At 47.6% G+C, this 13,993-nt stretch overlaps 1 protein-coding gene across 3 annotated transcripts in view; it reads right to left on the bottom strand.

The window, feature by feature from the left end:
* The window catches only part of SEPTIN9 (septin 9), a 115,574-nt gene that overhangs the window by 59,466 nt on the left and 42,115 nt on the right, over positions 1–13,993 (bottom strand). For all 3 annotated transcript variants that reach the window (XM_066565536.1, XM_066565535.1, XM_066565534.1), the window contains exon 2: positions 3,270–3,929. In XM_066565536.1, the coding sequence (XP_066421633.1) occupies positions 3,270–3,929 (660 nt within the window). The remainder of the gene's footprint in view (positions 1–3,269; positions 3,930–13,993) is intronic.

Below are 13,993 nucleotides of genomic sequence, written 5' to 3'. Positions count from 1 at the left end.
CTCGGGCTGCCAGGCAGACTCCGGACAGCTGGGCTCAGGGGTGACACTGTCCCAGCAGCTGTCCCCCCTCTCTCCCTGCCCTGGGCAGCTGGAGCATTCAGCAGCTCAGCCAGAATTCTGCTCTTAAAGCACCAACCACCCATGGGGCTCAGGGCTGGGGCACTCAGAGCAGCCCAGACCCAGCAGGGTGAGGCTGAGCACCCACCCACGGGGCAGGAGGGGGCTCCAGGGCACCACACACAGCAGCTGGGGACAGAGGGGGGCTCACAAAGTCCCCATCCTTGGGCTGGGGCTCAGAGCTCAGCTGTGCCCAGCTGGCCCAAGCTGTGAAAAAAGCCAGCTCAGAAAAGCCATGCCTACATCACACACAGTAAGAAAAACCCACTTGAGTGCTGCAGGTTTGAGATCAGCTCCCCTGCTGACTCCTGGCTTGGCTTTACACCAGCACACACCACAGCCTGGCCTCTCTCCACATCACTGTGACCACAGGAGAGGGGATGGGACCCCTGGTCCAGCTCCAGGGCCAGGCATGGACCTCCTAGGCCCATCCCAGAGCCCCCAGGGCGGGGAGGGAGGGGGTGCCCTCCCCCTGACAACAGGATCCCTCACAGGAGAGAGCTCTGGGCGAGGGAGAATGGAAAAGTAATTAACAGGTCTGAAAGGAAAATCTCCAAAACATTATGGAGAATAAATGACAGCTGGGAAGGGAGGGAAGCTGGCTTTAACATGGAATTAATTGAAAACAAGATAGAGCTAACATAAGCCAGGTCTCCAGTTTCATAGTGGCTCTGGTCCATGATGTTATTAGACTTTGTCTCCAAGGTCAAAAACCCTGACTTCTGCTAATGAAGAGGTGGTTCCTGCCCCACAACCACAAACAACAGCACCAAACAATGATATCCCAACAGCACTTCCAGAACCAGCACCTCTCCCACACCTCAGAGCCTTTCCAGGGCCCCGTGGGTCTGCACACAGGGCCTGAGCTGGCAGAGCTGGCATTTCCCAGCACCCTGGGGGCACAGTGCAAGGGAGGATGTGGCAGGATCACCCATGGCAGATTTGATGTGGCTTTCCCTGAGGATTTGCCTGTCCCTCATCCAGCTGAGGATCCCACGAGATGTCTCCATGGCACAGGGCAGGTGGATTCTCTGGATGAAGCCCCACAATGATTCCCTGTTCCTCTCCTCACAGGGATGAACCACACTGGCACCACACCCCTGCTCAGACCTGCTCTGCCAGCATTGCCATTTCCTTTTCTCTTTCTTTCTAGAATTTCTTATTGAACTTGACAGCTCTTTCAGGCAGGATAAACCCAGGGGGAACAGCTCTGCCTGCGGACACATCTGAGCACAGATCCCTGAGCAGCCTTGAGAGGTGTCACCCCAGGAGCTGAAAGAGCAGCACACAGCTCCTGCCACCTCCTGTGTGACACCTGGGGCAGCCACCACCCCAGCCAGGGCTGTACAGGGTAATGACACATCCTCTGAACAGAGAGAGACAGGGTATTGCAAATGCAGGGTCACCCCCGAGGGGAGAGGATGGTGCATCTGCCTCCAGCTTATCAGAAGGCTAATTTATTATTTTATTATACTATATTATTATATAATACTATAATAATTATATAATATATTATATATTTATAGAATATTATACTTTGTTATTATATTAAGGAATACTATACTATACTATACTAAAGAATACAGAAAGGATACTTACTGAATGCTAAAAAGATAATAATGAAAACTCGTGACTCTTTCCAGAGTCCTGACACAGCTTGGCCTTGATTGGCCAAAGAGTGAAAACAACTCCCAGCAGAATCCAATGGAACAATCACCTGTGGGTAAACAATCTCCAAACACATTCCACATGAGCACAACACAGGAGAAGCAAATGAGATCAGAATTGTTTTCCTTTTCTCTGAGGCTTCTCAGCTTCCCAGGAGAAAAACCCTTGGTGAACGAATCATGTTCAGGGAATGTGAATACCACAACATAGTTCTCCCAGGATTTTTCTGGGAAGCTGTGGGAAACTCAGAGAAAAGCACTAAAACAATTATTATCTCTCTTTCTGTAAGCCTTGTTTACAGATACGGTTCTCCAGAGTGTGCTATTCATAGCTCACCAACAGTGGGAGAGGTTTTCACTTTGAGACCAATCAAGTCTCACCTTAGCGAGTCACATTACAAAATTTCATTATAAAACAACATTATAACAATAAAAAATAAAATAACATCATAAAATACCATAATAATTGTTTTAATGCTTTTATAATCTCTCTTTCTGTAAGCCTTGTTTATAGATATGGTTTTCTAGAGTGTGCTATTCATAGCTCACCAATAGTGTCAGAGGTTTTACTTTGAGACCAATCAAAGAGACTTTGAGACTCACCTTAGTGAGTCACATTATAAAATTTCATTACAAAATGAAATTTTAACAATAAAAGAATAAAATAACTATATAATATAATAACTACCACTAATCATTATTAATAATATAATAATTATTAAATTATAACATAGTAATAGTAAAATATAACTTAATATTGATAATGTTAATATTAATGTTCTATAACACTAATAATTCATTATTTGATATTAATGTTCTATATCAATAAACTACAATAAATTATAATAATTCACAGTTTATACTAATAAATTATAATTGAATATTAATATTCTCATTAGTATAATAATTAATTGTCAATATAAATTGATATGATTAATATAATAGTTATCATTTATTAACTAATTTATTTATTTACTTTTTATTAACTTTTTTAACTTTACTATTAACTTTATTTATTAACTAATAATATAATACTTATAAAAATTATAAATATAATATATTTTAAAATTATAAAGACTATAAATTTATAAATATTTATACATTTTATATATAAATATGTATAGAAATATTATATATAAATATTTATAAATTAAGATATTTATAAATATAAGTTATAGAATTTATAATAATTCTAGAATTTATAAATATAATAATTATAAAATTTATAAATATGGTTATTATAAAATTATAAATATGATTATTATAAAATTATAAATATAACAATTATAATATTTATAAATATAATAATCATAAAAATTATAAATACAATTATTATAAAAATTATAGATATAATGATTATAGAATTTATAAATGTAATAATTATAAAAATTATAAACACAATAATTATAAAATTATAAACTGCCTTCTGATCCACCTCACGAAGCCTTCCACTCCATCCCTGACCCGACAGCCCCACGCACTCACCCTCGTCTCTCTTAGGCGGGCTCTCGGTGGGCAGCCCGTGTGCCTTTGTCTCTGCCAGGTGTGCCAGGGCGGGCAGGGCGGGCTCGCAGCTCTCGGCCGCCCTCACGCCCGGGCTCTCGGTGCCCTTTCCCCCCTGGCTGTCCGGGCGGCGCGGCGCGGCGTCGGGCACGGCGCCCGGCTCGGTGCGGCGCTGCGGCGGCTCGGGGATCTTGGAGGGCGGCTCGGGGATCTTGGAGGCCGGCGCCTCCGCCCGCCGCAGCTCCTGGGGCTTGCCCAGGGTGATCTCAGTCCTCCTGGCCGTGCCCTCAGGGGGTTTGTGGCCCACATCGGCTCGTTTGAGGCCGAACCGCGACAGGCCCGAGGTGGAGTTCTCCACCTGCTTGGAGGAGATGTCGATGGAGATTTCTGTTCTTCTGGACACCGGCTCGGGGAGTTTGGGTCCAGAGAGCTCCACCCTCCTCAGAGGGGGCTTGGGGGATCTTTGGACTGTGGGCTCCGCATGGCGGGTGGAGGGCTCCGAGTTCCTGGCGCCGAGTTCCTGAAACTTCTGCGTGGAGCTGGACACGGTGGACCTGAGGAGGGTGTTGGGGGCCCGTCTTTGTGGCGTGGAGGAATTTGAAGACTGATCTACCTCCTCGACCTCAAAGGATCTTTTCAGAGCTGAAAAACATGAAAAGTAGTTCGGGATTTAGTTATCGTCCACGTGAGTGCATACAGAGGTGCTTACAGACACTGCACAAGGGTCAAAACTCCATTGCTGCTCCTTCATCCCAGGACTCACAATCCACTTAAGCAGCTGGGGATTAAAGGCCCTGCCTCTTCAGACAAGTTAAAAACCCAGCAATAAAACAAATCAAGGCCAGGAAACTCAGCCCCAGAGCAGAAATTATCCCCACACTCAGAGGGGAGCACAAGGTCCCACCATGGTACGGCAGAGCAGAGCAGGGCACTGCATTTGGGGGAAGACAGAGATCCAGCTTCCTTTTCTTTTTCTTTTTTCTAACCTATGTCGCAAAAAAAGCAATGCCAAATTTCCTAAGAACTGGTGGTTGTACTGTATTTGAACTATAGCTGAATCTCAATGCTCATAACACAATGATTCTATTCTTCAGCATGACATTTGCTGCCAGTTTATGACCTGCTTCTGCTGTCACTCATGTCTGGTGACCACTCACTTGCAGAACATTTTAGTTTTAAAATGTTGTAAGGTGAAATCAGTGAAACCAACCATTAAGCAGTATTTAAAATTTAAGTAACCTTTTCTATCCCACTGAGCTAATGAAGTGCTAACATTTTGCAAATAATTTAATTCCTTTCTTGCTAGCAGTTAAAACTACTAAAACTCCTTTACATAGAAAAAAATATGGGTTTAAATTAGTGACACACAAAGTGGTCAGCAACAACACCTCGCTTTCCCTCTCACACCCAAAGGATGCACAGATAAACACAGGCTTTCCTGTGAGCACTGCCAGCAAAATCCAAGTTGGGAACAGGAAAACAATCCCAGGAGAGCACCAAACCCATACAAATGCAGCAAGAAAAACCAAAGGTGGCAGCCACAGAAGCTCATATCCTTAAAAACAAACCTAGAGACCACAAAAACCCAAAGACTGAAGTGTTTTGAGCACATGGACTTGAGACCCCAATACAAGGGAAGGGACAACCGATCCCTGCTCCTTACAGGACACAGGCAGGTATAAAGAAAAGGCTGAACTCCACAGAAAGGGAACCACTGCTGGATCCCACTGAGAAGCCACAGGCTGGAAATACCCTCTGATCCCCCCAGAATCCCCAGGCAGGCACAGGGACAGGGCAGGATAAGGCACGGGGATCCCAAAGGAGCCTCCATGAGGCAAGGCTGAGCTGGTGTGGTGACACCCTTGGTGTGGTGACACCCTTGGTGTAGTGACAGCCACACTGCCAGTGGCCAGACAAGCATCAGCCATGAGTCCACCCATCCTTTACATCCACAGAACAGCAGCAGTGAGATTTAACCTTTAAAATCCTGGGCTTGAGATCCCACAGGACATCAGGCTGGTGAGGGGCTGGGAACACAAGCCCTGTGAGGAACAACTGAGGGAGCTGGGGGTGCTCAGCCTGGAGAAAAGGAGACTCAGGGCTGCCCCCATCACTCTCACAGCTCCTGAAAGGTGCCTGTGCTCAGCTGGGGCTGGGCTCTTTCTCCAGCAGCACTGACACAACCAGAGCACACAGCCTCAAGCTGCACCAAGGGAAATACAGGTTGGATAGCAGGGAAAAGTGTTTTACAGAAAGGGTGATAAAGCTCTGGAATGGCTGCCCGGGGAGGTGGTGGAGTCCCCATCCCTGGGTGTGTTTAACAAAGCCTGGATGTGGCACTGGGGGCCAGGGTTTGGGTGAGGGGTTGGGGCTGGGTTGGACTCGATGGTCTTTGAGGTCTCTTCCAACCCAGTGATTCTGGGAATTCTGTGATTCTGTGGATTCTGTGAATTCTGTGAATCAGGATCCCAGGGAGAGAACTGGAGCACAGCCTTGCCTCATCCTAGAGGTCCTCCCACCCCAGGGGTGGAGCTGGAGAAGATCCACCATGCAGGATGCATCCATGTCCCAGGGCTGCTCTGAGCCAGGACCCTCCATCCCTCAGGCACATCTGTTGGCTGGGCAGGAGCCACCTGTCACTGCTGGGTCCAGCTGGTGGCACAGGGAGGGGGGACCATCCCCCTGGCAGCCACCCAGCTCTGCTCCAACACCCAGCACATGTCACCTCCTCTGTCCTGGCAGCAGGGGCTGGCACAGCCATGGGCACCTCCCCTGGCACAGGGAAACCAGAGATGGTGAAGAAATCAGGGCTCTCAGAGCTGGGGCTGTGTGTCAGACAAGCCACAGCAAGGGGAGACTGCAGGGCTTAAAATGTGAGGATACAGAGTTTGGGCTGCTTTCCTTTTGGGAGGAATACTCCAAGATGAACCCAAATATGAACCCCAGGCTGCAAAAGCAGCATGGCTGGGCCCTGAGGAGCCTGAGAGCAGGAGCTTCCCCAGGATGTTCTGTATCAGCAACCTGGCAGGAGCCCCTCTGTGCTCAGGGACAGACAGACGTGAATGGACACACACCCACTCCCCCAGTGTGGTTCAGACCCCAGCATGGGAACTGCTGGGAAGCAACAGGAGTCTGGGATGGGCTCCCAAGGGTGGGTACTGCCACAGACACATTTCATGAAAAATCCTTTCCTTAGGATTTTTTTCTCCTGAGAAGCTGAGAGGCCTCAGGAACAAAATGTAACCAATGGTTATCTGCTGCTGTGGAATGCAACAGGTGCATCTGGGATTGGTCTCGTGTGGTTGTTTCTAATCAATGGCCAATCACAGTCAGCTGGCTCAGACTCTGGTCAGTCACAAGATTTTATTATCATTCCATTCTTTTTCCTTTGCTTGCCAGCCTTCTGATGAAACCCTTTCTTCTATTCTTTTAGTATAGTTTTAATATAATATATATCACAAAATAATAAATCAAGCCTTCTGAAACATGGAGTCAGATCCTCGTCTCTTCCCTCATCCTGGGACCCCTGTGAACACCACCACAGGGTACCAGCTGGAGGGATGCACAGAGAATCCAAGCCCAAAGTCAGCCTGATGGGAGCAGCATCATGGATGCTCTGTGGCTGTGGGGAGAGGAAAGCACCAAAGCACAACACTCACCCCCCCTGTAAACCCAGTAAGGGTCCTGTGACCGTGTTCATAGGGGTTTGATGTTGAAGGAAGAGATGAGGATCTGACTTTATGTTTCAGAAGGCTTGATTTATTATTTTATGATATATATTACATGAAAACTATACTAAAAGAGTAGAAAAAAAGGTTTCATCAGAAGGCTGGCTAAGCTAAGAATAGAATTAGCAAGAATGATAACAAAGGTTTGTGTCTCGGCTCTCTGTCCCAGCCAGCTGTGCCATGATTGGCCATTAATTAGAAACAACCCACATGAGCCCAATCCCAGATGCACCTGTTGCATTCCACAGCAGCAGATAACGATTGGTTACATTTTATTCCTGAGGCCTCTCAGCTTCTCAGGAGGAAAAATCCTAAGGAAAGGATTTTTCATGAAAAGATGTCTGCGACAGGGTCCCACAAAGGGCACCTCATGACAAAATGCTCTGTCTTGCATCTCAGAAATATTCAGACACTGGTAGAAGAAAGGAGGGAGGCAATAAGGAAAATTAAAACTGCTTTTGGTCAGATTTGTCTGGTTTCTGATTTCCGTGGAGCTCTCCCAGCTATGCCATCACCTGCTCTCAGGGGTGACAGCTCCCTGCAGCACTCCCTGCCCTGCAGCCTGCACTTGGCACAGCTCATGCACTGCAGGTCTGTGTCCAAGTCACAGCTCTCAGCATCACAGAATAATTAATTCAAAAAAAGCCCCACACTGGAAAGCTCTTTACATACATGTGTTCAAACTCTCAGGTCTCCAACCCTCAGCTGCAGCTCTGACCTTCCAGCACAGTTTTTCCACAGTTTCCCCTCTCCACCACACACTTTGTTTAGAAACAAACATTTTAGCTGGGTTTTTTTCCCAAAACCCCCATGTTTAAAACAATGCAGCAGCCAAGCCCAGGCTGCATTTTGCTGGAAACAAAGGAAGAGGAAGGGACAACCCGATGGGGACCCCTTGCCTGGCCTTGAGCAAAGCTGGGTGGGCAAGAGCAGCAGAGGACACAGCACAGGTGGAACCACACTTCTGTCCACATCAGGCTCTTCAAACCTGCCTGTCACTCCTCCAGCCAGCTCAGTCTCCACCTCTTCCCTTCAACAAGCAGCTCTCTGACCTCCTGAGAGACAGAACAGGGTAAATGCTCTCAAGGAGCTCAGCAGCAAAGGAAATGCTGAGCGGTGTCTTTCCTGAATGAACATTGCCCTGGAGATCTCTCAGTACCAAGAGGTTTGGGGATTTCTTTCTGACCTGCTGAGCTTTGGGCACAAACAGCTCTGCTGACCTCCAAGGGCTCCTCACATGAGCCACATCCATCATCCCCACTCCCCTGAGCCCCGCTGTCCCTTCCCAAAGAAATGGTGAGTAATTGCAATGCTGACCTACATGGCCCCTTTCTTCTGACTTAAACCCCACAAAGTGCCCCAAACCCAGGGTAAACCTGCCCAAAGAAATGGTGAGTAACCCCATTGCAATGCTGACCTACACAGCCCCTTTCCTCTGACTTTCAACCCCACAAAGTGCCCCAAACCCAGAGTAAACCTGCCCAAAGAAGTGGTGAGTAACCCCATTGCAATGCTGACCTACACAGCCCCTTTCCTTTGACTTTAAACTCCACAAAGTGCCCCAAACCCAGGGTAAACTTTCCCAATGCCTGCCCAAAGAAGTGGTGAGTAACCCCATTGAAATACTGACCTACATGGCCCCTTTCCTCTGACTTAAACCCCACAAAGTGCCCCAAACCCAGGGTAAACCTGCCCAAAGAAATGGTGAGTAACCCCATTGCAATGCTGACCTACACAGCCCCTTTCCTCTGACTTTCAACCCCACAAAGTGCCTCAAGGCCAGGGTAAATCTGCCCAATGCCACCCATGTGGTCTTTCTGGAGCACAGCCAGCCCCTGTCCTTATCAAAGGGCTGGACTGAATTACAACACCCAAAAATGGCTTTTTTCCAGGTCCTTCTGTTGCAGAAAAGAGAAAAAGGTCAAAGCCCAGACACAAAGGGGCTCAAAAAGCCCCAGGCAGAGCTGCAGAAGCACGATTACAGCCTGAGGACAACCAAGCCCTGCAGATAAATCCTCCCTTGTGCTGCTGTGCCAGGGGCAGGAAGGGGCTGAGGGGCTGGGCAAGGAACCTTCACCCCAAAGAGGGGCAGAAATGGCTCAGCACAGTTTCTGACAGCAAAATCACGAGGAGCCCCAGGTCCCAGTGGCATTCCTGGGGACAACCCAGGAGCTTTCTCACCCCTCTCTGCAGGATGGGGTGACCATCTCATGGTTCACAGGGGTTTCAGTACCCAGCTTGTCCTGCTGGCACTTCCCATGAATTCAGCATGGCCTGGAGAAGGTCAGACATCCCAGGCATGAGAAAGGAGGACTGTGACCACGAGGGTTTGTGTTTCCACCTCTGAGACAGAGCCGCACTGCCACGAGCACGATGACATTGGGAATGTCACCTTCAGCAGTGCTGGCCCTGAGGGACTGATCGTGGCTGGGGCTCCCTGCTCAGCTCTGCCTCTCTCCACCTTGCATGAGGAGAGAGAAGGACCTCAGGAAGCACAACAGCTCTCAAAAAAAAAAAAAAAAAAAAAAAGAGAAAAAACTTATAAATAGTGTGTGCTGCCCCAGAGCCAGGAAAGGAAAGGAAATAGCCTCTGCTCCTCCTCCCAGCTTCCTGCAGGGAAGTGTCTGTATTCCTCACAAAAACAGCAGCTGAAGGCAAGGCACAGAAAGTTTAAAATTCTCAGCATCCAGGATTCCAACATTTAGGGATGCAGCCAGAGGTCTGGTTCAAATCCCAGCAGCTCCTGCAGCAGCTCAGAGTCTTGCAGAGATGGCACAAGGGTGCCCAGATGCCATGGAGGGATCTGGCTCCTGCACAGGGACTCCACAATGTGGGAAACAGTGAAGGTAAGAAGATTTTTAGGAAGTTGGAAAGGTAGGTCTTAGAAACAGAAAGAGTAGAGAAACTTAGAATTAGCTGTAGTTGTAAAGCCTGAAGGTAGAAAAAGTTACAACAGTATAGTAAGGACATGAAACAATAGTTTAAGTCTTAGGTTTGGTTAAGATAGAACTTAAGATTGGAGAAAAATATGTTTAGCAAGATAGTAGAAGGTTAAGGTAGACCTTAAGATTGCAGAAAAATATGTTTAGCAAGATAGTAGAAGGTTAAGATAGACCTTAAGATTGCAGAAAAATATGTTTAGCAAGATAGTAGAAGGTTTTATGCCTAATAATGAAGTATTGTGTATTGTTAATAGAAAGCATACAAGTAAACATTGTGTGAAATAAGTGTATGTGTACTTTTAGTAATTGGTTAGAACAACTGTCTGTAAGCTTTAGAATTCTGTCATTGGCTAGAAAGTTTTTAAGATGCTCTGTAACAAAGAAATCTTTGGCTGCTGCTGGCTGTACATGAGCTTTGCCATCTTCCTATTGTCTCAGCCATGTAATGAGGCTGATGCTGCAAATAAAGCCCAAGGAACACATCCCAGCAGTCCTGTCCTGTTTGTGAAAGGGAAAAACACACACAAACCAGCACACACACACCCCAACACACAGCCCAGCCCACACATGTCCCAGCTGGAAGCTCTGGAGCACACAGCTCACTGCCACCACCCCAGCCTGGCCCTGGGCACCCCAGGAGGGTCAGCCAGGGAACATCTGCAACATCTGCTCCTCCTCCTCTCCTCCCTTTTTAAACAGAGTATCCCACCAACAGGCCAGGGAGAGGCTTTGTACAAGGCAGCATCTATGCACAGAGCTCAGGAGGAGACCAAAATAAACAGCGAGGGATGCTGGCTCCTCTGGGACCAGCCTCGCAGCTCTGCCACAGCCACGGCCCCCAACTGCTTCCCATCAAATATCCTGTGCCCCTCTCGTGGTCCCTGTAACCCAGGGGTTACATTTGCTTGCTTTGTTAAGCACAGAGAGCTTTCCCTGGCTTTTTGGACACACCAGAGCCCTGTGGGGCCGGGGCAGCGGGCGCCCCGTTATTCCCCAGCACACAATGGCAGCGTTTGAGAGCTCTAAACTGCTACCAGATGGTCACCTCCTGTTCCCAGGCAGGAAAGGGGGGAGGCTGCAGCTCTCATCTTTCAAGGAACCCTTGGAAACCCAAGCCAGCATTCACTGCTCACGGCCCCAAAGCTTCCCAGAGGCCTGTCACAGGCAGCAGGGTGCTCATGGGGCTTTTCTGGCCCGGGCTGAGAGCAAAGAGTGGAAACCCAGGGCACTGGGAATATTTCTGTGTCTGCTCTGGGGTGCCCTGACCCCCAGGGCAGCACTGACTCTGACCCTCATTCATGGAGAAAGTTTCCTACATGTCAAGATAGACTGGAATCCACAGAAGTGTGAAATAGATTATACAGAACAGTGTAGGTGTATCACTAGGTGAGAAATTGAGGTTTTGGGATTTTTAGTGTGTTGTGGATGGAAGCAAGATGGAGGGCACAGGGTGTCATCCTGGGTTTCTTCTTCATGCTTCTTCTTCCTCCTTCTTCTTCATGGGTTTGGTGGCATTTTGTAACTGGGTGGGAAAATCTGCATTGGGGGCTCTGTGGGATCAGTTATTGGGTTAAAAGGGAAAATAATCCAGGTGTCAGTTCTCAGTTGGATAGTTTAGCTTTAAAAGACCCTGTTGGCCATTTCTGTGGTGCTTTTCCAGTGTGCTGAGCCTGGTGTGGACAGTGTGCAAAACTCTGGATAACAATAAACAAGAACCTGAAGAGCTGCCAGCACCCATAACAGGGATGGGTGCATTGGAGTGAGCTAAAGGCTCAGTTATGGGGGCAAGTAGGGCGTTCTGCATGTTCCTATAGGGCATTTCCATTGTGCATTAAACCTAAAGGTCCCAGAGCAGAAAGGGAAGGGAGCTGCACCCCTGCTGCAGGGCCACAGCAGGATATCTGCACCCCATCCTCAACAACAAGGGGTTCCCAGCTCCCCTGAGCCCCTCAGTGGGGTCAAAACCATGGGGCTGAGGTGGAAAATCCCTGGCAGGGCAGGCTGCACAAGCTGGCAGGATTTTGTGAGCACACACAGCTTCAAAACAGCCTGAGAAACTCAGATCCCCTCTTACATCCACAGAAACCACGGCAGGACATTTTAAAAGCACCTTTCCCAAAGCTTCTGGGGATCTAACAAAAGAAAGAAGAGAAGTAAGGGTTGCTGGGGCCCCTCCCTGTGCTTGTGCCAGAAGGCTTCACACCTTAACTTCACCAAAAAAACAACCTTGCTGCACCACATATATAAAATAAATCTATCTATCTATCTATCTATCTATCTATCTATCTATATCTAAAAATATCTATATATATTTAGTGACACTCTGCTGTTGTACCCTGACTCTCACACTATCCTGGGTCAGGTTATGAACAGTTTATGCCCAAATAAATCCCTTCTCTGATTTCACAGCCAGCCTTCAAAGGAAGTTGCAGCAGACTGCCTGCTCTGACAGGAATCACATGCACAAGGAAAGGCTGCAATGTGCTGTCACTATGCAGGGCCTTCCTGAATGGTGTAAACAGCACCAAGAGGTGAGTTCTGGTGGAAATTTGGGGATAAGTGCAGTTCAGGGCTCTGACATCAATCAAAGCAGCTTTTCTCTCACTCACAGCAAGGTATAAAACAGCCTGAGGCTGATGCAGCAAACTGCTCCTTTCCCAGAAACGAACATGCAAAAGCAAAGTCACGACTAAGAATAGAAAAAAACAATAAAATCCACACTCAGATTAATACAAAATCCCAGCTTTCCAGTCCCCATAATGCAGTTCTCAAAAGATTTTAGCTTGATTCTCTATTACACTTGGGTTTATGTAACCATTAACTCACAGCAAAATGCTTCCAGATCAGAGCAGTGTATTTTACATCCCTTATATTCATTTCATACTTGCACAGAAAATTACATAAAACACAGGGTATCCAGCCCAGCAGATTGCATTACTGCCTCTGCCAGGGGCTCACTCCCGCTCCTGTCTCCTGTCTGTGCTCCAGTTTCCTTTCACAGGGGGAGGAGGAAGGAGAGAAATAAATCTTTTCTGTGCCTCCCATGGGGCTGCAGATTTGGTTTGGTTCACTAATATTTCTAAAATGCCTTGAAATGATTACCCAGAGACAAAAGTATGATGCAGATGGTCTTGCAGAGCCCAGCCTGCCCCGTGCTGGTGCCACAGATGCCACCCCCAGGTGGCTGAATCCCAGTGCCCAGCAAGGGACACGGAGAGGGGGTGACCAGGGACTGGGTGATTGAATCAGTCAAGTCTCCATTGGAGAGGATGCTTTGATGGGTGGTGTTGTGACAGGCTGGTTAAAAAGCTCCAGAAAAAGGGGAAACTGGGGCAAAGGAGGGATCCAGGAGCCCTTCAGCCCTGCAGTGCTGCCCTGATTGCTGGTGTCCCTGCAGCCAGCTCTGCTGGCTCTCCTGGAGGGGACACCCAGCGCTGCAGTGTGAGCTGCTGTCCAAACCTCCTGAGGGCTGGCAGGGAGCAGAGCTTTGAAAAACCAAATCAAATCCATCCTTGGCACATTTCCCTGCAGTTTTACTTCCACTGGCCAACATGACACAAAGATTCAGTCCCAACCCCAGTGCTCACCACACTCCCTGTGCCCCAAACCAGTGCAGTGACCAGTGCCATGCCCTCACCACCACCCCCAGGGCTGGCAGAGCACCCACCTCACCCTAGCAAGGGATTTTGTGATGCTTCTGTCCCAGACTGCCACCTCTATGCCAGGAGGAGTGGCACAGACTGATATCACAATGTCCCCTGCTCTGCAATCCACAGGAGGCTGGATGTTACTATGATGTTTTCTGAAAAATCCCTGCACTAGGATTTTTTCTCTTGAGAAGCCTCAGAAAAGAAATGTAAGCAATAATTATCTGATTGTTTTGGAATGTAGCTTGGAGATCATTTACTAACAGGTGTATCTTTGATTGGTTTTATGTGAATTGTGTTGACTTAATGACTAATTTTTTAGTTGTGTCGAGACTCTGGTCAGTCATGGGTTTTTATTATCATTGTTTTCTAGCCTTCTGTCTGTATCC

The sequence above is a fragment of the Molothrus aeneus genome, chromosome 25 (genome assembly GCF_037042795.1).
Source record: "Molothrus aeneus isolate 106 chromosome 25, BPBGC_Maene_1.0, whole genome shotgun sequence".
NCBI classification, from domain to species: domain Eukaryota; kingdom Metazoa; phylum Chordata; class Aves; order Passeriformes; family Icteridae; genus Molothrus; species Molothrus aeneus.
Note: the sequence above shows the minus strand (reverse complement) of the source record. Positions and strands in the feature narration are given on the sequence as shown.